Genomic DNA, 25,137 nt, shown 5'->3' with positions numbered 1-25,137 from the left:
CTTAATATCTGATAGAATCCTCGTTATGTCTTCTCATGGGAGAAGCACTCACAGGCTACTCATGGAGCCCCCTTTACATCAGTTTGCTCTCATTCTTATGACAACATTGACAGGAAAACATAAGAGTAACTTAGAGCAATAATAAGAGTTTTTTAAATTCAGGTGATATTTGATTGACATGTTTTCATGTGAATAACATCAGAATAGCTATGCAGCTTGCAAATAATGATGGCATCATCTAAGTAGACTTTCAAATGCATGAATTCCTTTTTCCAAATTTTCCAAAGGCAATTCTGATTCAGTTAGTGCATGCAACATATCGAATAATGTTTGAACAGTTCCTGGAGGCTGGAAATCAGCCTTTCTAGAAATACCTTCCAGGGTTTGGGTCAGAAAATGTGTTGGAGTGTGCTGAGTAATTCTAACCTCTGCAGATGCATATGCAAGAAGATGAATGGTGAAAGAGCTGATGGAAAAGTTTACTACACTCTGAAAGTACTGATACTATTCTAAAGGCTGCAATATTATGGATATACTAATTTAATTCTATTTTAAATAGGGGGAGTTTGTTTGTTTGATTTTCATTTTTCAATGTCTCTCAAAGAAAATCAGGTTAATTTTCAGATTAGTTATTCTTTTATTTCATTTACATGTGAGAAAGAGGTGAGGAATAAAGCCAGGTTGAGAATGAAAAAAAAAAAAACCAGAAAACAAAACTAAAAGTCTCTTGTATCTTTAAAAAAATTAAAATAGAACTAATTATTCTTTGCTAATAAATATACTTTTGGTGAGAAATGGAAAGCGCACTTAAAACCTATTGACCAAGCTTTTCTTTGAGCCCTCCTTGCTGTCTTAATAGGTAAACCAAATAAAGCAGGTACATCATGCACTCTATCCTTTAAATGAATACTATTCTAATATAGCTCAATATGAAGATGAAGTGTGACTCAATATCTGCATCATTGATGATAGTGATACGGAGTGCTTCCAAAATATGAATTGTGAAGCAAACCCCATGCTGGAATATCATAGAATCATAGAATATGTCATTTAACATCTTGCATTTGCAGGAATAACACAGAGAGACCAAGTCACTCTCCTACTCGCACCAAGTGACTGAGCTTGCTCATTCAATAATTGATCCCCAGGAAGAAAGCTCTCCCCTGGATCAGAAGCAGCCCAGGGAAAGGGAGAGCTGTGCCTTCCACCTACACACACATCCACCCACAAAAGTCCCTGACTCAAAGGTTGACATGGCTTGCCGCTGCTGCTGGCTTGATTTGATTTCCTTAGCTGCCCTAAAAGCCCTTGAAAATCCATCCGGCAGGCAGAAGTGCCAGAAGCATCAGCCATGTGCCTCAGGAACTGATGTTCCTCTAATTCCTTAGCAGTGACAACCTGAGCATGAATAATTCACCAGGAGGGCTCTGGTGAGCGGCGTTGCAGTAGCTGTCGTGGCACTGGCAGCGGGAGGGCTGCACGGTGAGGCAGTGGAGGGTTTCTGTCCTCAGCTCCCTAAAGTCGTGGCCCATGAAAAACCATCCAGCTGGCCGGTAAGCCCCAGTTAGTCCCAGCACACCATGCCATGCGCGACACACAGCACGTACCGGAGAGCAGGGAATCAGGCAAGAAGACACTCTGCATGATGCTAATTTTTGGGGGCTGAAGTAAAATTTTGGTCAGTGAAGGTGACAGAGCAGCTGTAGCAGCTACCTCTGCACCGTGACACCCTGCCAGCCTGGGCCCGAGAGGGACAGAGGTGCAGCTTCCCTCTCCAACAAGCCAACTTGCCAAGGTTTGGCATGGTACTGGGCTGAAGACAAACCAAAGTCAACTCACACAAGACTGCTTAAAGAGCTTCCTTGTACCTTCTGTTATTGAGCATCAGTCCTGGCACGGTGACCAAAGGCTTGGATCACTTACCACACAGTGACTCAAAAGTTATGATTTTGCAGATGCAGAGGAAAAAGCGTTCTCTGCTGCTTCTGACATTGTTAATGGAGCAATGAACTACCAGGGCCAGCTGCCCCGTTAAGTCTGTCTACCATCCTGACAAAGTATGTAGACATTACACAAGTTATTACTCATATTATCGGTACTATACATATATGGTGAAATTCTGACGGCTGAAGTCAGTAAGACTTTACTGTCGATCCAGCAGAACAATGATTTCATGAGCCATTGTCTTACTCACATAAAAGAGGATAATACTTTGTTTTTTCCAGTGTGGCACTTGACCTTCAAATAGTCAGAGTAAAGATACCACTGTTACTAAATTTTAGTTTAATTCACAATAAAGTGAAATGACCCGGTTCTACAGTTCATGAATGTATTGCAAGCTCTCCAAACAGCTGTGAAGCAAAATGTATAGGCTGATGGACGCAAGAGGAAATACCCGTGGGCTGTCTGCAGGCACACTGGCTTCCCGGGAGAAATTGGTTGTCTTTGAACTGGCTAAGACACAGACAAAGGAGAAACAATCTCTTCCATGTGTCAATACTCCTGTTATTAAAGTCCTGTAACGTTTGTACACTGCTGATCAAAGGAGGAAGGTGAGACAATAGGAGAAGGAAAGTGCAGTGAAAACATGAAACTAAGATCCCAAAATGTGACAGAGAAAAATTGGAGAGCTACAACTCTCAGTACAAAGGAAATGCATCAGACCTCAAATGCATTTTCAGGTTAGATATTCAAGTAGTTTTCTCAGTGGTGTAAAGCCTTAAACATTAGTTTCCTATGAAATAAGTGCCTTAGATGTTTTAGTTAGGTCATCAAAATAGCCTCCTATATAGGAGATATTGGACATAACTTTGAAAATTTCATTTAGCCCAAGTAACTATTTCATAGTCTCAGCAGGACAACATGCAGAGAAAGCTTTTTCCCTTCATGAACACCCCATCAAAGACAAATCTTCTGTCCATGTATTGCAGAATTTTTGAAATTGAAAGGTCAGCCCAAAATATTGAAGATTTAATCAGCTTCATGCCTTTGTCCATTGCCAAATATAGACAAAAACGTAGTAAGAATTACTATATGGAGAGTAATAAATTGACCTCTTCTCTAGAGGATTTTCATACTGTTGCAATAGGCCTCCTGATTGGTACAATACCAGTACAAACCATATCCCCATCAGGGTAAACTGGTCTGCATGTGGTATGCAGGCCACAAATCCATTAGCTATAGGCTGTTGTAAAAGAATGGCAAGAGATTCGTGTGATCCTTCTAGAACTGGTCATTCATGGATAAAACTCATTATTTGATTGAGATAAGGCGTTTAGGTTCTTTCAAGGATCAGGGCCTCATTGTGTACAAACCCTTTGCCTTTGTCCCCCTGAGTTTATGGGACAAAGCAAAGATGGGAGAGGTTTGGTGAACTGATGTCCCCATGGTCACATAGGACCCAGGTGTCTTGGTTAGCAGCCTGCTGCTCTATCTGCTGGGCCATGCTTCTTCACAGAGTCACCTCTGCGTTTAATGTATGTAAAATACAATACACGTTCTGTGGTTTTGTGTGCTTGATAACGGAGCAAATGCCAAAGGAGGACTGATCTTCTAAACCCAGCCCTAGTACTGTCAATGTTCACTGGTGATAACTGATATTTATTAGTCGTGCTTATTGCTAATTCATAATGTAGTCTGTCATTGAAATATTACAAACTAAACTTGCAGTCCCTGCCATTAGGAGCTCACAGGCAACACATTCATTTCCTCTACAGTGATAAAATATGCACAGCATATTCTTGCCTCCTGATATGTATAAAATGAAGCTATTTGATGGATCCATCACGCTCTCTTAGGTATGCGTGATAAATAAATCCCGAAGTATTCAGTAAATATCCTCAGCTTCAGGGATTACCAACAGGGGAATCAATTATGTGAATTACTTGGGCCTTTAGAATTAGACATACATACTGAGACTCAAATCAGTCACCAAGAGAAAACTTCAGTTTTCTCCTGAAATCTAGAAAGCTTTTTCACTTTCATGTAGATTTAAGCCCTTTTTAGCGGCTACATTTTTCCTGTAAACACTGGGAGTTTAGCCTTACTCATAACAATGTTTTCTTTACCCAAGAAAGTTGTACAACACAGAATAGCTTGATAGGAAAAGCCAAAGCAATCGGTAAACTGCAAAGCACAGGACTAGGAATGCTTCATCCATTTAGGCCAACACTTACCGAAGTACACGCCAAACCTGCTGCTTTAAGTTAGCTTTTCCACACCGATACGAACGGTAGGAGCACCCTACCGAACTCTGGGGGGGAAAAGGGCTAGGTGGAGGGAGGGAAGATTTCAGGTCTTGGAAGAAGGAGCTCAGACACCATGCAGGGGAGACAGTGGGTCTCCTCCTGACAGTCCTACAGCTACCCACTCCTGTACGCTTCTCCTCTCCCCCGTAAAGAGATCCAGCGGAGCCAGTCCATGGTCCTGCCGGCCTCTCCTGCCCTTCAAGATATGTCCACCATTACCCTTTGTCCACTGTTTCCTCCACATCAGCTCCACATTGGCCCCCTTCCGACAGGTCTACTGCAGCATCTATCCCATACCACCCACAAATCTGACCATTGATATCCCATCACTGCCTCACCGGATTATCTCCTTTCCTGTTATTTCACATTTATCCATCCCTTTGGGAGAATCCTCCCTTCCCGACAGTAATCCCTAATCCTTTATCTCCAGATGCAAATTTCCTCCCTTCCTGTCCACCTGGGCTTGATGCTGATGCCAGACCCCCTGTCACACCAGGGAATTACTCACAAGCAGAGCTTTCGAATCCAGGAGGCACCACAGCTCGCTAAAGGGAAAACAGCACACTGCTTCAGGAAACCATCCTGATAAACCCATAGCCTCCCGTGTTGCCAGGCAAGAGAAATGACTAAATTACCCAGGGCTTGTGCTGCTGGGCCTTGAATGATTTGTGCAGCTGGGAGTCCTGCAGGATTGATTTGAGCCAAGGAGGAGGCTGAGCGTGGGAAGGAGGAGCCAGGAATCACCTTGACACCAAGTGGGCACGAGATTCCTCTCCACCGCTGTCACTGAGTACCTGCCTCCAATATGTCACCAGGTTTTCCCTTCCTTTTTCTCTGTCTTTCCTAGTCTCCCAGCAAGTTTTGCCACATCTTTAGTGATTTCTCAGTTTTTCTTCTCAGTGCCTCCCAACTCACATGGCCTCTCCCTGGGGGCCTGCAGTGTCTTTGCTTGCTGAGCTTTAAGCTGGCGTCCTGCTAGGTACTGTAACATGGATGCCCTGCTCAGGCTTTTGATGCTAGGACACCTTTGTCAGCCAGGGCTGCTGCTTCCTACCCAAGAAGGAAACTTGCTGATGTTCTGGTGCCACGCAGCAAGATCTGCATCTTCTCTCCCATCTCCTTAGCCTCCCTCTCCTAAGAGGGTAAAGGGCCTTCTTATTTAGAGAAGGGGTCACCTACAGGCTTTTCTCATGTAGTTTTTGGTCCCTGCCTCAGGAAAAAAACAGACTCTGAAGTCCTGCTCCTCATCCACCCAGCATGAGGACATGTACTTGTGTTCTGGAGACGGGGAGCTCCTGGGCTCTGCACCCTGAGCCACTCCTCCTCCACCGAGTGCATGCGTCGAGGACCTGCATACCCAGCTAAACTGTCCTGGAGAGTCCCAGCTGTCTGATGACAGCCTTCTGTCTCTATTAGCCCTTTAAAGCTTGGTTTAAGAAAACAAAACAAAACCAAAGGGGAAGAGAAGGGGCTTTCCTACAACATGCAAAGCTCTGACACTGTGCAGGGTGACAGCCCTGCTACTGAGCGGATGAGCCCGAGTGTCTGCAATGAATAGCTGCTGTAAATCGAGCATGCACGCCTCTGGCAAGGTCTGCGAGCACAGAGGAAAAATCCGCCTGAGCATCTAGCTCTCGCACACGTGCAGAGGCACTTACTAAGCCACAATAACTGTGCTGCAGGGTATCTTTTGCCTTCTTATTGTGTGGGGATTAAGGCTTGGCTGCCTTGATGAGAAAGCTGTCCCGACTGCTCTCAAACTCTCAGCATTCCCAGTTAAAACTGTTTTAAAGAGACAGGAAAGGCAATCAGAAAGCCGTTCCCATTCCGTCCTTTAAAACAAACTTAATTTTAACACCTAATTATGTGCAATGCAGACTCTTTCCTATTTCCTTTGCCAAGCTGCCTCTCGGTTTTGATCTCACAGGGTGCTCACCCTCACAGGGAGGGAGGCTTTAATTAGGAAGAAGCAAAGGCTGCTGAAGGGAAGAAAGCCTGAGCGAAGAGCGAGACCGGCAGCACGTTGCTGTCTCTGCCACTCACCTGCTCTATGACCTTGGGCATGTTACAGCGGCATTTGGGGCTTTGGCTTCCCTGCTTTTAAAGGAGGAGGGCAGGCAATCATTTTCCTCCTACGCATCGTGCTTGGAGACACAGGACTGCAAAGTGCTAAACTAGAGCAGTAAAACCATTCAAGTAGTCTAATGACAGCTCCAGAGAAGTAGCAGAATATATCCATTTTTCCCCATCTTTTTGAGCACAGCTAATGAAGAGAAAAGAAAGCGCCTGCCCTGGCTGAGAGCAAGCAGCAACAGTGAAAGTAATGCACCGAAATGTAGGAAACACACTGAGTGCAGGAATTCGGTTACATGGCTGTTTGTAAATTAATGGCTAAATCAATTAAATGAAAGCATGGGATTTCTCTTGGGGAAAGTCTAGTCACAATTGCAAGGAGAAGGGGAGGGGTTGTGGAGTGGGGATGACATAATCACGTTTGTGAATCACCAGCAGTGTGCATGCTTTAATCCATTAATGGGGTTTTTATCTGTGATCATAAAAAGCAGGTTACATTCAGCCTGGAAGGGAGTGAGGGTTGGAGGAGAGGGGAGGGGAGAGAAAGAGCAAGAGAGAGAGAGAGGGAGGGAGAGACAGAAAGCAAGAGAGAAAGAGAGCACAATTCACTCGGTGAATCGCTTGCAAGCTTTGGGCTGATAATTAGGGATCTCAGGAGAGCCGTTTCTCAGAATAACCTGCTCTCCTTCGAATGGACCGAATGGAGACAGTGGTTCAGTCCTGCTGATATTTTTTAAGCCCTCCTCGCAGTTTGATGGGCATTCCCAGTGCTTTTGTGCACGTCTCGGAAAGCATTGACGTGGAAAGGAGCAGCGAGGAGGGGGAGGTTGGAGAAAAAACCTGCAGCTCTTCTAAAAATACGGAGGGCATGCAAGAGTGTGAGCAGGCTGGGGAGGAGGGCGAGGTGAGCGCGCCTCGCACCATGTTCCCTGGGTGCCGGCGTGGCGCAGTTTCGGACATGTCCCTCCTGTGACTGGACGCACCATGAGCATCTGGGAGGTGATCCTGGCTTTCGTGGTGGTGGTGCTGATGCTCGTGGCCCTGCTGGCCAACGTGCTGGTGCTGATGTGCTTCCTGTATAGCGCGGACATCCGCAAGCAGGTCCCAGGATTGTTCATCCTCAACCTCACCTTCTGCAACCTGTTGATGACTGTTTCGAACATGCCCCTGACCTTGGCTGGGATCATTTACAAGAGTCAACCAGGAGGAGATCAGATCTGCCACATTGTGGGTTTCCTGGAGACTTTTCTCACCACGAACTCCATGTTGAGCATGGCAGCTTTGAGCATTGACAGGTGGATTGCTGTGGTCTTCCCTCTAAGTTATCACTCCAAAATGAGGTACAGAGATGCTGCTCTCATTCTGAGCTACACGTGGTTACACTCGGTGTCGTTCCCGATAGTGGCAGCTTCTCTCTCCTGGGTGGGTTTCCATCACCTCTATGCCTCCTGCACCCTGTACAACAAGAGACCAGAGGATAGGATGCAGTTTGTGATTTTCACTGGGGTCTTTCACACCCTCAGCTTCCTCCTCTCCCTTATAGTCCTGTGTTTCACATATCTAAAAGTGCTGAAGGTGGCACGGTTTCACTGTAAGCGGATTGACGTGATCACTATGCAGACCCTGGTGCTGCTTGTGGACATCCATCCGAGGTAAGGTGCCTTGTGTTCAGCAAGTGAGACTATTCACCGCAGAGGAAGCGAGGATGGGGTCAGTGTTATGTTAAATACAGTCTGTTCTGTATCACAGCAGGGGATGGGGAGGGGGAGAAAAGAAGCATCCTTCTTGCCAGTTTCTATTCTGCATGTTTGGTTTTACTTGTGTTTATTTTTCCGGTTGTAGAAGCAACTCTTCTTTGTTATGCTTAAGGGATTGTTTGAGGAGGGAGAGCAAAGAAACAGGCAGTTTTGGCTGAGCATGCACTTCCCTTTGCGATAGTGATCAGATCACTGCCCTTTGTCTCCGAAGGTGGATTTAGTGGTCGATAGATTGGCATTTTTTGGCACTGTCAGCCCAAAACGTTGCTGGATCCCTGAGAGGGAGCAGACCGAGGCTGCACATGTCCCTTCACTCAGAGTTCAGAAGGGAAGCTGGGTGCTGCGTGCCGCTCCTTCGCCCGGCGGTTTCCTTATTGCTGTGCTCTCTGTAACTTTATCTTTCCCGAAGGCAGAATTGTAAGGGAATAACATCTGCAAAATGCATATGCGTGAATGCCTGTACTTAAATCCAAGTGAGGGATGTTGATATGACAGGCAAGGGATGTATAAAGTTCATTTCAAATGAGAGTCTTTAAGCACAGGAGGAGAAAACTCTCTGGGGGCTGGGAGCATAATGGGCTTGAAGGCAAGCACCAAACGGCTATGAATGCGTGCTGGGATGCTGGGCAAAAGAGTCATGTCAGGATTATGCACAAACTATAAACCTTGCCTGAATAGGCTATGTCTGGATCTGGAAGGGATGCAGATTTGGCTGGAGGAGAGAAGATGGGAGAGACAGTTTTCCCTGGGTCAGTAAGGGGAGCACAGTGGTAAAGCTGAAGGAGAGAAAGCCTTGCTGGTAGGAAGCCTAAGGGTGGTGCTGGACAGGCAGTGATCCTGGCAAGGACCTGGGGAAGGTGCCTGGTGCATGGGGGAGGAAGAAGAAGTCAGTGTGTGCTGTGAGTGCATGATGGCTCTGCCCACGAAAAGCGGAGAGGAAGAAATGGAGAGGACCAAACCAGGCATGGCTGGAAGGACGTGGGGCCAGGCTGGTGAGAAGGGAGCAGCAGGACAAGCCAGAGTGATGTGCCTGGGAAACAGGGATTTGAGAAATGAACCTGCACAGCTGAGGCAGGATGGAGCGGGGCAGGGTGGCTGATGGACCAGCATGTCCTGGCTGAGGGCTGAGAGGCTCTGATGAGCTGGGGCTAAGACCCAGCTGTGATGGGATGGCGTGGCAGAGTCAATGAGCAAGCTCTGAAAAGGGGAAGACAGAGGCACTGGTCACAGTGTGGAAAGAAATCAGCCTGGTCGGTCAGAGGAACTAGTTTGGCTTAGGGCTTAGTGTGGCTGGAGCTGGTGATTGGGAAAGGAAGAGTCTGATGTATTTGCCTGGAAAAAAAGGAGAAAATGGTTTGGCTAGGTAGGGTGACAGAGTGGCTGTGAAGGATGTGTGTGCTGCTTGGGAGACAGTCAGAGACTGGATCTTAAAGTTCAGACTGTCTCTGTCAGAGACTGAAGGGAAGGGAAATGTCTTTCAGAAAAATGCTGGCAGCTGGCAGTGCAGGGAGATGTCTGATGCGGGAGAAGAAATCTGCCTGGAAGAGAGGAAAGCTGCGAGCAGTTGAAGAGGGCAGTCCCCACGCCAGACATCCCACCTGACCCCCCCTTGCTGTCCTTTGCTCTGCAAGCTGGAGGCGAACACCAGCTCTCTCCATTTGCAGCCAGCCAGGAGCAGAGCTGCAGGACTGAAAGCACATGTGGCTGTCCTCAGAAAAAGGTCATATTTTGGGGATTCCTAAACCTAAGGCAAATAAGTCTGAAAGAATCAGGGCAGGACAGTGCACTGTTAGAGGAACAGAAACATTTGCTCAAAATTCTCCAGTTAAGCTGTTTGATCTGTCTCTTGACCAAGAATGCAGAGGAGAACTTTGGGCAAGTCCCGCTCCTGTTCTTGAGAAACACATGTATAAATCTTCCCTTATCCACTCAATCACATAGAGGAAAAAACACCCTTCTGCCCTACGTGCTGTCTGGTTGCTAAACTGTGCCTCAGCTGGTCTCAGTTCCTGCACGCACCATGACATGTGGTGGTTCCTCCCAGGGCAGTACCAGAGACCCATTGGGGCTATTTGAAACAGCAATCCTTATGCCTAATGCTTAAAGTATGCCTGGACTGCACAGCAAAGCTTAGAAAAAGGGCAAAAATCTCAATGGTATTTCTCGTCCTCTGCATTTTTTTCTGATCTAGGTTAATTTGAGGGTGTTCCTGCATTTTGTAATCATCTCACTGACAGGTGGATTCAACGGGGCTGTGGGAATGGTACCTCCTTTCTTCAGAGGAGACAGGGTTGTACAGGTACTTTGCTGCGAGTAACCCATATTGCTAACCATTATTTATCTCTTGCATCAGGTTATTCTAGTGCTTCTCTCTAAGAAAGGAGAGTATTAGCTTCTTTTCTAGACTACAGAAATGGTGGCTGATTTGGCCTTAGTTGGTGACAGCTACTGCCACTGAAAGGGTCAGACCTTGGATTGCCTTCCCTACTGTGAGAGCTACCCAAATGCTGCAGGTCTGCTAGAGCAGTCAGCGACGTTCAAAAAGCTCTGACATAACAAAGGCATCATTTGAATTATGTAAGTGGTATACATACAGGCAATTTCAGTGTTTACTATCGTGCCTAACCACATAGACATGGGCGATGGGAGAAGGCACATGAGAGAACAAAGTTTGTAATCCCACCTTAGACTACCCTAACTTTTGTGGTTTTTTGCACGGTCTAGTTTCAACTCTGAGAAATGCGTACAGACAATTTTCTGCTTTCTATGACTTAGAATCCACCCGCAAGGGGGTCTAGCAACAGGCGTTATGACAGATAGCTTTATTACCTGTGACTTGGAAAGACATGAGTGATCTTCTGAAGCTCATTCAAGACGAGTACAAAGAAAATCTCTAAATACCACACAAAATCGTGTGAATGTTTAGGACACATGTCCTTTCAAGTTAGCTTAGGAATTTTTACTGGATACTGCTTTTTCTTGACTTTGTTCTTAATACCAAGGTATCTTAGGTATTGTGAGAGGTTTGAGCAAGACTTCACTTAAGTGCTTAACGCATGTGTTTCTTCACCCAAATTATCTATACTATCTTTTTGGTGTATCCAGCTTTACAGATCTTAAGGTCCGGTATCTCATAAACTTTGTTAAAAATACCAAACCTTCAAAAGGATATATCTCAGATTTTCCAGGATATTAAAATCTTTAAATGAGAGCTTAGTCAATAATCCAGTTCTATTACTAGTGTCACTAATGGAACTTGCATATATGTTCTTATCTTAGTGTGTAAAAGTGTGTGCAAAAGCAAAATACCCATCTGTGTACATTGTCTATATGAATGAATGAGATAAAATACCTTCATCTGTGATGTGGTATTTATTAGCTACATCTGGAAAGGCTGAAAAAAAGAAATTCATTGAAGTCTCTTAGGACTTCCCGTCATGTGTGAGCTCCAGGAGTCAAAGACAGCTTTGTATGTGCCAGTAGGGAAAACATATAACTAGGGAAACTGTTAGAGACAAAAAAATACACCACCCTCTATACCCTAGCAACACCCTAATTGAACCTACTTTGGAGATTTGTTTTCCCATATCACTGTGTGCCTGGGATACTACGAATTTAATAACACAGGTCTTAAGTGAAGCTGTCGAACCTCTAAGATCATCTGTCTGCACCTAAAAATACTCCAAGTTCTCCAGCTCTTGCAGAACAGAAAGCACATAAGATCTCTTGAAAAGGTGGATTTTTTTTTCCTTCTCAGCTGTCATTTCTCTCTGCAAATAACTCAGACATAGAACGTGTAGCACTTTTAGATGTGTTTTCATTCTACTTAGGCATATTCATTAAGAGTGAGATGATTTGTTGTTTCAAGCAGAAAAACCTTTTCCTCCAGTATTTTGTTCATTTTGCCATCATGGTAGCTGCTCTGGGGACTGGCAGGATAAGGCAATATATAAAACAGATCAAAGGAAACATGTTTTCTTTTACATAACCAAAAGGTAATGTAAGAACTTGCTGCCACAGGGATCATTGAAGCACACTGAGATCCTCAGGACATAACATGTGTTTACATGATGATCAAACATTTGCAGGTACAGCAGCGTAAGGGTATGGCCATAAACCTCACAGCTATTAACACATGTTCATGTGGAGCTTGACAGTGAGTCATCAGTTACAAATTTACAACAAAAATGAAGACATCAATGCCAAGCAGTTACAAAATGCAGCACATGGGCCAGACCATTCGGTTTGCCTGAGATACGTGATTGCTTTACCACAAGACCTGTGCAATGAGTCAACGCGTAGTAGTGCTGCTACGTATGTAGAGAGGGATTTCAGGAGTGCAGTCTGGCTTTGGTTTTGCTCTTTCCCAAAGGGACTAGTTCAGGTACAGATGGCCCTGGGGGTGTAAGAGATACAACCAGTGCTGCCCATCCAAACCTACCTGCCCTCAGTAACTCATGCACCGCCCTCAAAATGCACAGCCAGCACAGGAGTTACACATGCGGGTAGAGAAGGAGGGTGGGTTTTCATGTTATCACTCTTGGCAAGCAGGGATTTCCTGCAGTGGAAGCGTGGTCTCAGTCCCATGCTCCCATCACCTTGCTGTGGCACACTGAGGGGCTTAGCAGCTCTGTAGAGAGAGGAGAAGGAGAAGCTCTTGTCCTAAAATGCCACAGGTAGGAAAAAACCTGGGGTGTGCCTAATCAGTATCTGTTTAGTCGGGAACAAGGCTGGTTTGAGGCAAGGAGTGAGGACATGGCAGCGCTGTGGATTTGTTGCATAATTCCCAGCTTTGCAAAGCACTCAGCACGGCGGCCGTGCAGAGCTGCACAGGCTGCTGTAAGATTTATGGCCACACGGTTCACAGCTACGGGATACAGCGATTGCTCCAATGTTGGACTGAATGTTCAGAGCATGTTTTTTCCCCATCATGATTTTATTGTGTTTTATTGCTTATCTTGCTGGGAAGTTTCTCCTATCTAGGGTAGTGGTGTTGGAATTGCTGTTTCTAGGGAAGTAGCACGCTGCCTACCCCACTTTGGATATTTTCCACATCTCTAATATCATGAGGCAAACTCTGGCCTGCAAATACAGCTTACAGTAATTCAGCAAGGAGCTGCAACTGAATTCAAGGCTGAATTCCACCAATTTGACTGTATATAAATCAATATAATCAAGGGGTGTGCATATAAATATATAATAATGTATTTCTCAGTAATTGTTTTTGGAGGGTAAGATGATCATACAATGCATTAATACTTGGTATTGTCTCATATAAATGCAGTGCACCTGGTACTGGCTTATGTGAATACAGCACTTACTGGAACGATTGATTTCCATCATTCCATAAGTAAAGCCATTAAATTCTGCTACCTGATATTATTATTCATGTTCTTGTTTGTGTTGAATGTCACACAGCGTAAGAGAGCGTTGTCTAGAAGAACAAAAGAGACGGAGGCAGCGAGCAACAAAGAAAATAAGTACCTTTATTGGTACTTTTATACTTTGTTTTGCACCTTATGTAATTACAAGGTAAGTGTGAACCTACATACTGGAAAAGACTGCTGAGATGCACTCTTAACTCAGAGAAGTAGGGCACGTTGAGCCAGAAAATTATTCCAGTCTCCTGTGAGAATTTTGTGTGCTGTTTCCACTCCTATGACAAAGATTGCATTTACTGGCTTAACAAAACTGTATAAAATGTCATAGCACTTATTTGATACAATCCTGATGCAGTCTGTAGGCCAAACGCTGTTCAGTCAGTCCAGTCAATGTGTTGGTCGCATGGGAGCAATTTAGGAAGTCAGTCCACAGGATTTTACGGAATTTTTCGGGTCAAGTAGTCACCCACTCCTCAGATTGTCTCCCTGGTTCAGGGGGTGATCTGCAGGGAAAGAAGCTTGTCTGAATAGGTCAGACTAAAAATCTGGTCAAACAAAATCCAACTGAGGTGACAACATGGTCCACAAACTTAAACGATAGTTTCATCTGACTGGATAGTTTATCAGTCATAAACATCAAATATCAAAGCTGTTCTGGCTCATAGCTAAAAAAAATTCTTGTGATTTATGATCAGATGTCCTTATCTATCTACTAGCTTATCTTTGGAAATGGCTCCTGTGGGAAACACAAAATTACTCCTATGAAACATAAAGTATTAGAAAGTGAGTATATCCAGAAAAATGTTATCTAGTCATTGAAGGAAATTTACAACTTGCATTCCTTATTAAAAGACTCTGGAAAAACTGAAATGCTGCTATGCAGAACAGAGAAAGAAAAAAATATTTTTAAAGTGTCGCCTATTCCAATCTTATCAAATAGAAATTACTGGGCCTGACTTCAGTCACACTCGGGTCCATCATAAAAAATCATTGAAAAAGCTGAATTAAGACTCAGTATAAGTGGGCATGTAGCCAAGCCCAAGTTTTTCCAATTCAGTATAATATCCTGAATTCCTAGTTCTAACAAAACAATTCACAAGAAGGTCTTGTAGTCTCTTAGTAAAAATGGAAACCTGCATGTCAATTGATTTTATGTTCATTGATGATAACAGCTAATTGATTCATGCTGTTTATTTGTAACAATGTTGCAAATACATTTGTGACAGTAGGACTAGATTTACCTTTGCTTTCACTTAGCAGTCACAAGAAGACACTCCATGCCACACACTCTAAAAGGGTATGAAAGGACTTATAACTATAGGCGTTCAGCCTTACTTTTCAGGCTATAAGATATTAGAGTATTTGTCTCATTACCCATGGTTGAATTTCATTTTATGTTGTGCCTCTGAACTTAATGAAAATCGTCGCAGTCACAGAATAGCTTGCGGCTCTGGCCTGAGTGACGCCAAGTGCTCTAACCAGGACTGTCAGAAGTATTTTTGTGCTTCTCCATAGCCATCTCAGCCCAGCATTCAGACACCACCTTCCCACCTCCTTACAACTGTGTGGCATCCTAATTTGTGTCCCAGTAGCCCTAAAACACAGAAGAGGGATTAGAAAAATCCTGAGCCTCCTCCCTTTAGTCCAGACTTAAACGTCCACCTGAGTCTTCAGTCTGCTGGGGACTAATAGCTTTGCCACAGGGAGCGATGATGAGGAGTCAAAACGCAGGGTCCTGAATGCATGAAGATGCTTGCCTGCACAGGGGTAGGCTTGGGCACTGGCCAGGCATGCCAAGTGGGGTAAAGGCTATAACTTTCCTGGTCTTTTTAGTTCTGGCACGTCTAAGGGGATCGCTGCACAACAGGCTACAGGGAATTCCCTCTTTAGCTGCTTGAGAGACCTTGCTGGACACCATGCCGCATGGACGGGTATTTGAGGACGTGCATTACTGCGCTCCCTTATGCCTCACACATACAGCCGAGGGTGTTGAAGTCAAGGTGATTAAGAGGCATTTGATCTTAATTATGTAAGCAAGTATTATTTTCTGGACTATGTCCAGCGCTTTGCATTCACAAGATAGAGGCACTCACTCACAGTTCAAGGCAGTGAACAGAAGACAGCCGATGAAGTGTATTGCTCAGCCTCTCTTTTGGACAGCCAGCTCTAATCAGCAATATCCTTAAATTAAACATGCTTTTAAGTACTTCATGAATCAAGGCCTGAAAGCAACAAATCACAAGGCTTTACTGTAACAACAGCTTTCTGCTTCCACACTAAAAACAAATAGTTGTCTCTAGCAATTTCATGAACCAGTGAAGGAGTTGTGCTTATAACCCCAGCCAGATAAAGCCTTCTCAGGGTAAACCAGAGTTTTTCAGATTACATTAAGGTAAAAATCACATTAGACACCTCTTTTTTCAAGACAACACCCTTCTAATTATATACTGACCTTAAGTACTAGATCAGCAGAATCTGATTCTTCTTGATTCATTTCCACCGTACCAGTATGACAGATGTATTACCCTGTATTATTTATTTCTAGGCATAGCTTGTTTCTTGGTTTGTAAAAATTCTATTAGTACACATCCCTTCTTTTGCTATATTTATCATTATGTGATTAAATAACATTGTTCAAAACCTATTTTCTCCAAGGGGCTTTTTCATCAGAACAATTAAAATAAGTCATACCAATTTCCAGTATTAATTTCCAACTCCAGGCATTTCATACTGAAGTAGAGAACTTTGCTCATGTCAGTTAATAAGTGCTGTCAATGTGTGAGGAAATAGGTTTTAAATTAAAAATCCTGAAGTAATACCAGAAAGATGTTCATAGCCCCAAGGCCTCAGGTTACAGAGGAAGATGGTGGAACAGGCAGAGGATTAAAATTCTCTTGTATCATCTCTGGGGGACAAGGGGTAAAGAAACTGTTTTTAAAGTGGTTGCCTGCCTTCTGTATGCAGATCCTGCTTGGGTAGACAAGCAAGTTCAGAATTCCTCTGCAAGTTTTGTTCTTGCCTGTCAGTGCATATAAATGCATGATTTTCTTATGCAATCTTAGGCTGACATATTTGAAGACAGCGGCCTTCTAGTCTTCATCAAAAGTCTCGGCTGATATGAGGTAGAGATATTTTCCTACTGGATAGAAAAACCTTTTCATACAAGCTGAACAGTGTTGTTTGTTATCCTTGTATCTCTGTGATGCCTTGCTATCCTCATATCTCTGTGCCGACAGGGTGTTCCTGCAGCTCTGGGGAACAGCAACGGCTAAAAGCAATGGTTTGCAAGATTTGCTACAAGAGATTTGGAGGATTAGCTACAAGAGGCCAAAAGTCTGCTTCCTTATGGAAGCTGGCCAGTGGTAATATATGAAACCACTTAAAAGGCAAAACTGGCTAACGGTAAATCAGCTACCAATCACCGCGATGTAATTTTTGTGTCAAGAAGCAATCATTAAAAAAGGGCTTTTTCACTAGCAAGACAGCATACAAAAGATTCAGTCTACCAAGCACTAAAGTGAAAATAAAGTAAAATCAACATCAACATCAAGATAAAACTCATGGTCAGCCTGTTCATATCATTAACACAAAAGAAACAACTAAGGTCTAGTTCTGATACTATGGAACTTGTGTGTGTGTGGGGGGGAAATCAGAATTAGACACAAACAGAAATGTTGTGAATGCAAGCTTAAAGAACTGATCCAAATTCTTGGGGAAAGGACTGAATTTCTTCTTGTGAGAAATTCATCATCTACCAGCTCCAAAATGTGGTGCCAGCTTTGTTTCACTCCTGAACAACAAGATGGTTTAGCTTGTTTGAGACCCTGGTCTATTCAGCATTTTCTCCATAACTCATTTACATTCTCAGGTTTAAGCAATGCACAACAAATATGTTGCCACTGCAGTAGCCTCCAGCTGGATGTATACATGTTCAGTAAAATATTTTACTAAAGTGATAAACTGTACATGTATGTAAAGGTTTTTCAGTCTGTATTAGCTGCATAAAAGATCAAGGTCTTAATCTTCAAAGTAGCATTCTCATTTGTTTACTGAAAGTGAAATAAAATAATTGGATAGCTATTTGACATGACACACACTACAGAATTATAAGTTTCTAAAATATTAACAAAGTATCACAGCAAAACAGCTTATAGCTTTGAAATGAAAATGTATTGAAGACCAGACAGTAGAAGACTGGCTTATGAAAGCAAGATAGGGAATTATGTAGCTGATACTGTAGAATTTAATTTACAGGTAGCACTGAAATATTAATGCTCCTTCACTGAAAATGTCTTTTTGGCTGAAACTTTTCATGAAAATTGAAGCTATGCATATAATTTCCCTCATAAATGAGAAACAACACCCTCTTTCAAAGGCAATAAAGTATGTGATATGCCTTGAAAGACTGACATTTAATTGTTTGTACACGAAATGGAATTGCATAGCTCAGGGTTTGACTGCATTTTTGTGTTTGCTGCTTGATATCTGCAAATGTGATTTACTATAAAAAATAATAGACAAGAATTGCAAAATGTGTAAATATCAAGGACACTTAGGGAACATAATCAAAGAAAATATGTAAAATTCTGTTGATGAAAATGTAGGCTTTGCTGTTGATCAGTCAATGAAGCTAGAATTAGCAAGTCTAGGCTTGCAACCTTGAAGTGTCTATTTCATATGCTTTAAATAGAGATTGTTAACATCTTGTAGAACTGATTGACAGAGACTCAGACACAAATTTGTCGTATTTTGGTCATTCAAGGCAACCACTGAATTTAATTAAACTTAATCAAATCCACATGCGTAAAGCATTTGGTAAAAGTAAATCAACCAGATGAAATTCAACATGATGAAATTCAAAATGCAAAGAAGGCACCAAATATGTGACTTGGAGAATAACAAGAAGAAGGATGGCTCATGGTAGATTACAAAGTAAATATGACTCAGTACATGATTAATTTCCAAATAGTCAATTCTCATTTTAGACCATATTAACGTGGGTGTCATAAGCTACATTTTATTAAACAAAAGAGAATACACCAGATGAGACCCCTTGGCACCTTGAGTAGATGATAATTATGTCTGAGTTTGGATCCTACTTTGTAAGAAAGATGCCAACAATGAGTTACAAGGAGAGGTTGAATGAACAGCATTTGTTTAGTCAAGAAGAAAGGAGAGAGAAATGGGACAGATAGCGGTTCTTTGGTATCTCAAGGTTGCTTACAGTGATCAGCTGAGCCAAGTGGCACCAGTAGACAGGCAAGAGCAATTCCAAGTATTTTCATGTAACATAGCCTGGTCACTTCAAATGACACGAACCCTAAAAACTTAATTGTACAGGTGCGCCTCACTTCTGATAGAAGTGATACACGAAGTGATCAAATTGCTAGCACAAAGCACACAAAACTATTCTCGTTATTAGAATTACCAATACCGTGACAGTGGCTAAAGCCCCAGCACTGACACACTCTTCTAAGGCCAGCATGCATATCCAGGAACAAGCAGGGCTTTTGCCATGGAGTTTGCTGTCTAGGCAAACCAGAACGGAGAGAGAAGACAGAAGCTCATAGTCAGTGGTGGAACAAATTAAGGCTCCTTAATCCCACTTTTGTGCTCAAATGACTGGACCGTGCCATCCTCCAGTGCTATTTTAAACAACATGATGTAATGAAAGTTTATGGAATGAGAATAAAATGACTGAGGAAAAGAATCCTCATCTCTAAACTGGTTGAAGTACCAACAGTATTGTCATTGCTGCTGCAGGAATCATGCTTCAGAATGCTCCTTGGAACTGGCCCTCTGTCTGAAGATGCATCAACAACTGAAGTATTTTCCAGGCAGGTTTAAGAGCACCTGCTGCTGAAGACGGTTTCAGCAAAGATCTTATTTGCCTTTGCATAGTGGGGCTCTCTAGCAGCACATGTGGCTGTTTGTCCTCTAGAAAAATCAATAGTTTCTCAATAGCTGTAGAGACATATTGAACAGAACTGCTTGCCCTTCAGTATTGCGCAAAGACATGGGGAAAGAAAACCTTGTGGAGTTATCAATATTTCACTGTCAAAAATACTGCCTCAGTAGAAAGTGAACTATCCGTGCTAGTGTAGGCATGAGGAGTATATAAAGCTCTTCCCTCTCTCCCTCTCTTCCCTAGTGAGTTAAAAGTTTTGCCTTGCTATATTTGTTCCAAATGTATATGTTTGACCTTTAAACTGACCATTTTTAAAATTCAAGATATATCATCAAGATATATCGTCTCTCAATAACGATTTTTCCTTCCGTGTGTTTCTCCTACGATCCAGACAAACTGTTTAAAAGCACTGAACTCTCTCTCTAGGAGCTGGATTGGCTAAGAAAGCTAAATAGCACTGGTGAGGTGGTTTCTCAGATACTCTAGAGGGGACCTAGAACCATGAGTTCAGACTAGATCTCGATTTTTAGATAGCTAATGGTAGGGGAATATGACTCCCATGAGACAAAGCAATGGCACTTTGTGTCCCGAGCTCAAAGTTTAGTGCTCAAAGTATGGTTTTACATCAATATTTAGAAAATTATGTTAGGCTATGCAGAAATAATTTTTTACAATACTTGTGGTTAACTTTGCTGTGCGTGATGGATTCAATGGTGGCAATAAGCATGAAAGTCATCAGGAAACATACCTGGGGAGATTATACTCCTTTCATTCCCTTTAGAGCTATATTAAGTCTGTGATGAACTTCAGCTGCCAGAAACATGATCTTATGACACACACTACTAGAAAAATGCACAAAATAAAAGCATTAAATGAAGAAAAAACAAAAGAAGTGAAATGTTACTGTCTAATAAGAGATCTTATTAGGACTGAAAACCCTAGAGTCATCAGAGAAAGTAACACGCATTGTCTGTATAGATAAGTTTTGGCACAGAGAGTAAAAGTGTAATGGTTGAGGATATGTTATCTAGGAAATTATTTTATGAGTAGATAAAATCTACTCGTGATGTTTTTCATCAGCAGTAAACTTTCCATGAAGTGTTGACCTGCTTACCACAGAGTATTTATGATCCCAAACATGGTGTTCACTAGACAGTAAAAACAGGGCTAGGTCACAGTACCCTAGAGAGAGAGGTGCCCCTTTATCAAGTATCTGGATGGCTTCAGTGAGCCAGATGAGTTGAAAACCCAGCTCTACATCAGAGATTTGGACTCAGTTTTTAGTCTCCAAAAGGTGTATTCCAATAACAAATAAATAAGCTCTTTTGAAGACTAACTCATATACTGATGGAGCTATTCCATTTTGCACCAAATTCTTCAACATTTATTGAGGCAAATGATCAAAGGAGCCTTTTAGGAGCCAAGATATCCAAGGCCCACTTCCAGCCTCAGTAAATGTATAGAGTCAAGGATGCTTTCAAGTTTGGAGGTCAAGACACTCTGATAGGAGCTGTGTAGTCCCATCCTTGGGAAGCAGATCTCAAGTTCATATTTGCAGTCTTAGAAATGTATAAGGGGAGGACTACATTCACATTTTCATGGGTATGGCTTTCTCTTCTTTTGTTTTCTTGCAATTGTCCAGGAATAAATTGCGGGTTTTGGGTGGGGGGTGGGGGGGGTGGGGTGTCATTGGCTTACAGTTTTGCTGTTGCTCCATGTGTTTAATATGAATATTCACTCCTTAAAACTTCCTCTTTCCACAGACTTGTTGAATTATCCTCTGTGGTCCACATCAATTCCCACTGGGGAATCATTTCCAAGTGCTTAGCTTACAGCAAAGTTGTTTCAGACCCTTTTGTGTACTCTTTGCTACGGCATCAGTACAAGAAGACATGGAAAGACATCATAAACAAGATCCTCAAAAGAAGCTCCATCAATTCCTCTGCCCTCACGAGTGAATCGCACGATCGGAATATATTGCAGCTGAATGAATGAGGAGCCTGGTATGGGACCTACAAGACACATAAAATGATATATGGGAAACAAAAGTAACTGGCCTATCCCTAGTAGCTATCCTCAGCTGTCGAGGTTTCGGGAGGCAGTCACGGACAGGTTGAAGCCCAGCCCGCGTCCCTCCAGTAGCCCATGTAACACCTAAGGAAGGCAGGCTGCTCTGTATCTGCTGCCTCCAACTAAAAGAGTGCTATTGATCTGTGGTCCTGCAGGCTTCGCAAATACTAATCTCCCATTGATTTCCATCAGCGGTTACACACACGTAGGGTAAAAAGCTAGTCCTCAGCAGAAGGGCTCACGAACATGATGGGAGCAAAACAGTGCCATCATAAAACTATTCTAAAAAGCTGCACAGGGATATTTGTGCTGTATTTTTCACTGGCTGCAGGTAATGCTCCTTCTGATGGAGCTGCCAGCCTGGCTTTACAAAAACAACCCCAAGCTAGTTGCTTGAGAGAAAAACTCTTAATGGGAAAAGATTAATAGAAAAATCTTTACCTAGATACTCATACAGTGCCCAACATAGCTTTCAACCTCTTCTGTTACATATTTTTTGAACAATCCTGTAGAATTAAAGGAAGAGAAAAATCACTTTTGAAGTATGATACAGACTGGGTTCAGCCATGTTTTTCTAAGCTTTTTAACTTCCACAGAATCCCATTAATTTTCTCCCCATTACATTTCAGAAAAATAAAAATGGTAGACAGGATGGAAAGGTCAGGATGCCTCCTGCCTACCCTCCAGTATATCTGAGCTATAAAGAGATGCGTTTTGCCCAAAGCTGCAGAACTGGGCCCTGTGCCCAGAGGAAAAAAAAAAAAAAAAAAAAATCTCTTTTTCTGAGGTGTTATTAATCATAGTTTTTTCCTACAGATATGTTACTTAAAGGAAAGATGAACCTAAAGATGAGTTTAAAAGTAAAACTTCCAAAGCAAGTGACGCAAAAATAACAGACCCCCTCCCCACCACGAAAGTGCAGCCAATAATCTGAATCCACATCTGAACGTGCAAATGTCAGGAGGTTTCTGTATAGATCTTTATAGCTCTAGATTGCAGCTATGCATAGTAACATCATGAACATTTACCATGCATTCAGTTCAGCCTGCAGCTAACACAGGCCTAAATACCAGTCAAATTTTCAAATCCAGGGCAATCCTACATGTCACACTTCCTCAGACACCGCCACAGTATCTTAATTTTTGTAAATGTTATTTAGTTCATTGTAAGTACAACTACAGCTGGTAGATGGCTTCACAGCTGTCACGTAAACATGTGATGCTGAAGCCATCCTCCAGTGATTCATAAAGAATTACTTTCCTGGGTAATTTTCAGTGAATTTTCTCTCAATTCAGTGAAAACACTATGAAATGAGACAGTTTTTCCAGTGTTTTCTTATTAATGAAGCTGTAGAATATCAAGAGCAGTAATTAATCAGTTGTCATTTCTGTTGTTATGATTTTTAGGAATAATCAATTGCTAAAACAACTTGCATCAACGTATGTCATCCTCATAACCTCTTAAAATTATTTTCAGGTAAAGAACTATTTGTTTCAAATGCTTCACTTTTATGCTTTGATTGGCAAAAGACTTACAACCAGTTTTGACCTTAATTCTGCACACATTTTTTTCCAGAAAGTGACTTGAAGTTCATAAGACAACAGCAAGTTAACATCAGAAATTAAATTAATTTTTGCTGGGTAGGGCAAGAAAGCTTCTGTCCAGTAGCTGTAAAGTACACAGTTCCTTTCTGAGCATAAATGGCAAATACATGCCCAGATTTTGAATAGTCTTGGTTAATTAGGCTTCATGCACGCAATGGCAGCTTAAATAACAGCCGACATAGCTGGCTATATTACCACCTATCCTTGCTCATATTCTGTCAACACTATACTGAGAAAATATGGTCAGGACCATATTGAGAAAATAAGGCCCCGAGTATTAAAAAGGTGGGATTACTTTTTAGTTACCATCTCTTGCCTCCCCCAAGCAAAGGGCGATTTGGTGCCTATAGCTCTGCAGAATCCCTGACAGCAAAGGTTAATGAGCTAAATTAGTATATTCTCTGTCACTTATGCTGAACGATCAATATCGGTCATTTTGCAAACATTAGCATGCTCCATTTTGCAAGCTCCACCATAAATATAAGACTTTGATAGAACAGACATTATGGTAACTAAAATTTCCTTCATACCTTGCAAAAAGTGTCTGCTGCTGAAGTTTCTGGCCAGTGACTCAAAGCCCAGACAGGTAACTCAGTGAGGGGCTTCACCCCAAAAAGTCAGTGAACGTGGTGTAAATACCTCAGTTGGTCTGGAGAGCCTTGCCTTAGCCCTCACTCTCGCATGGTACTATAGCTTCAAGGAACCGTGTTAATCTGTAAACTTACATTGTCACCTGCTTTCTAAATGGAAGAATTAATATAATGAAGATCATCAACTACCGTGTAAATAAAAATTTGCAGCTTAATTCTTAGTGTTAGTTATAAAAAAATAACATAATTACAAAAAAATATACACATAAATGTAGTCACAGAATTTGTCAGTTGTTACAAGGTTGTGTTCAAAATTAGCCCTTAGCCACATTCAATAGTCTACCTCATCTTAATCATTTTACGTTTTAGGCTTAGCACAATTTTCTCAGGTGCAATAGATAAAACCACCCAGTTCAATACTTGTTTCTTAAGAAATTCAAGTCATTTTGATGCCTTGATTGTATCAGAATACAGGACGTTACGAAGTTGATTATTAGTGAGTGTAAAAAAATGAAAAGCTCGATATCAGATTGTTATACATTTTACTAAGACCACTTTTACTTAAGTAAATTGCAACAAGATGATTGTTCAAGTCCACAGCTGTTGTCAACTTATACGAGGGGCTGCTGCCAAAGTCAATGGGAGGTTTGTATGTCAATAAACTTAGCCCCAGAAGGAGTTCAAATTTTCAATCAATTATTCAAGTAGTGTAAGATAATTTCCCAGAAAAAAAGAAAAAATGCACATATAGGTTGGCTAGTAAAAGATGGAGACAGCATTGGACTTGTCTCATTATGCTTGTGTATCACAGTCAGTCACTGGTTGATTTATGTGTCACCATGAGCAATAAATCTCTCCCCTTGTATGTGTTTAAAAATTTGTCTTTCTTTCATGGTGCCTTTCTTCTAGAATTAATCTTACAACAGAGAATAAATATAATTTCCCCTTCCCTACTTCAGCTCTCTGACACATTGTCATATTTCTACCATCTGAAGCAAGCAAGAGTTGTAAATGCTGATGCTTGCCAAACTGACTCAGTATACAAAATAAAAGTAATACCCTACCATTTCCTGATGACATTTTATAAGATACTAGAAATATGATACTGTGGCTCATTAAGTGCTAGATATTCAGCTGAATTCTTATAGGCAACTGGCAAAATTTTCTGAAATGTATGTCTAAGTGATCTATGTAGATTTGAGTAACTATCTGTCTGCTGAGTATTATATGTACTATACAACACTTTGACTCGAGTGAGTTAGAATAATGACGGTAAATGTAATGCACAATACTCCATTATCTCTGATCATGAAGCGGAACTGTTCTCTTGTCTAACACAAATGTGCGCGCGCGCGCGTGTGTGTGTGTGTGTGATTTTCCATTTGTTATTTAAATATTTTTGAAAAAGTTTGTAAAGTACGGCTGCAATGTGTGCCCAAAATATGGAACTGCATGTGCAAAAATTGTACAGATGCTTAGGCAATATGCAGTCTTCTGTTTGTTGGTA

At 42.1% G+C, this 25,137-nt stretch overlaps 1 protein-coding gene across 1 annotated transcript; it reads left to right on the top strand.

Moving 5' to 3' along the window:
- The first annotated feature begins 7,304 nt into the window (after positions 1 to 7,304).
- GPR26 (G protein-coupled receptor 26) lies at positions 7,305 to 21,361 on the top strand. The gene is made up of 3 exons (XM_009479459.1): positions 7,305 to 7,972; positions 13,496 to 13,609; positions 21,130 to 21,361. Exons 1-3 carry the CDS (start codon positions 7,305 to 7,307, stop codon positions 21,359 to 21,361), a joined length of 1,014 nt encoding a protein of 337 aa, XP_009477734.1.
- The last annotated feature ends 3,776 nt before the right edge of the window (positions 21,362 to 25,137 follow it).

The sequence above is a fragment of the Pelecanus crispus genome, chromosome 10, assembly GCF_030463565.1.
Source record: "Pelecanus crispus isolate bPelCri1 chromosome 10, bPelCri1.pri, whole genome shotgun sequence".
In the NCBI taxonomy this organism is placed as follows: domain Eukaryota; kingdom Metazoa; phylum Chordata; class Aves; order Pelecaniformes; family Pelecanidae; genus Pelecanus; species Pelecanus crispus.
Note: the sequence above shows the minus strand (reverse complement) of the source record. Positions and strands in the feature narration are given on the sequence as shown.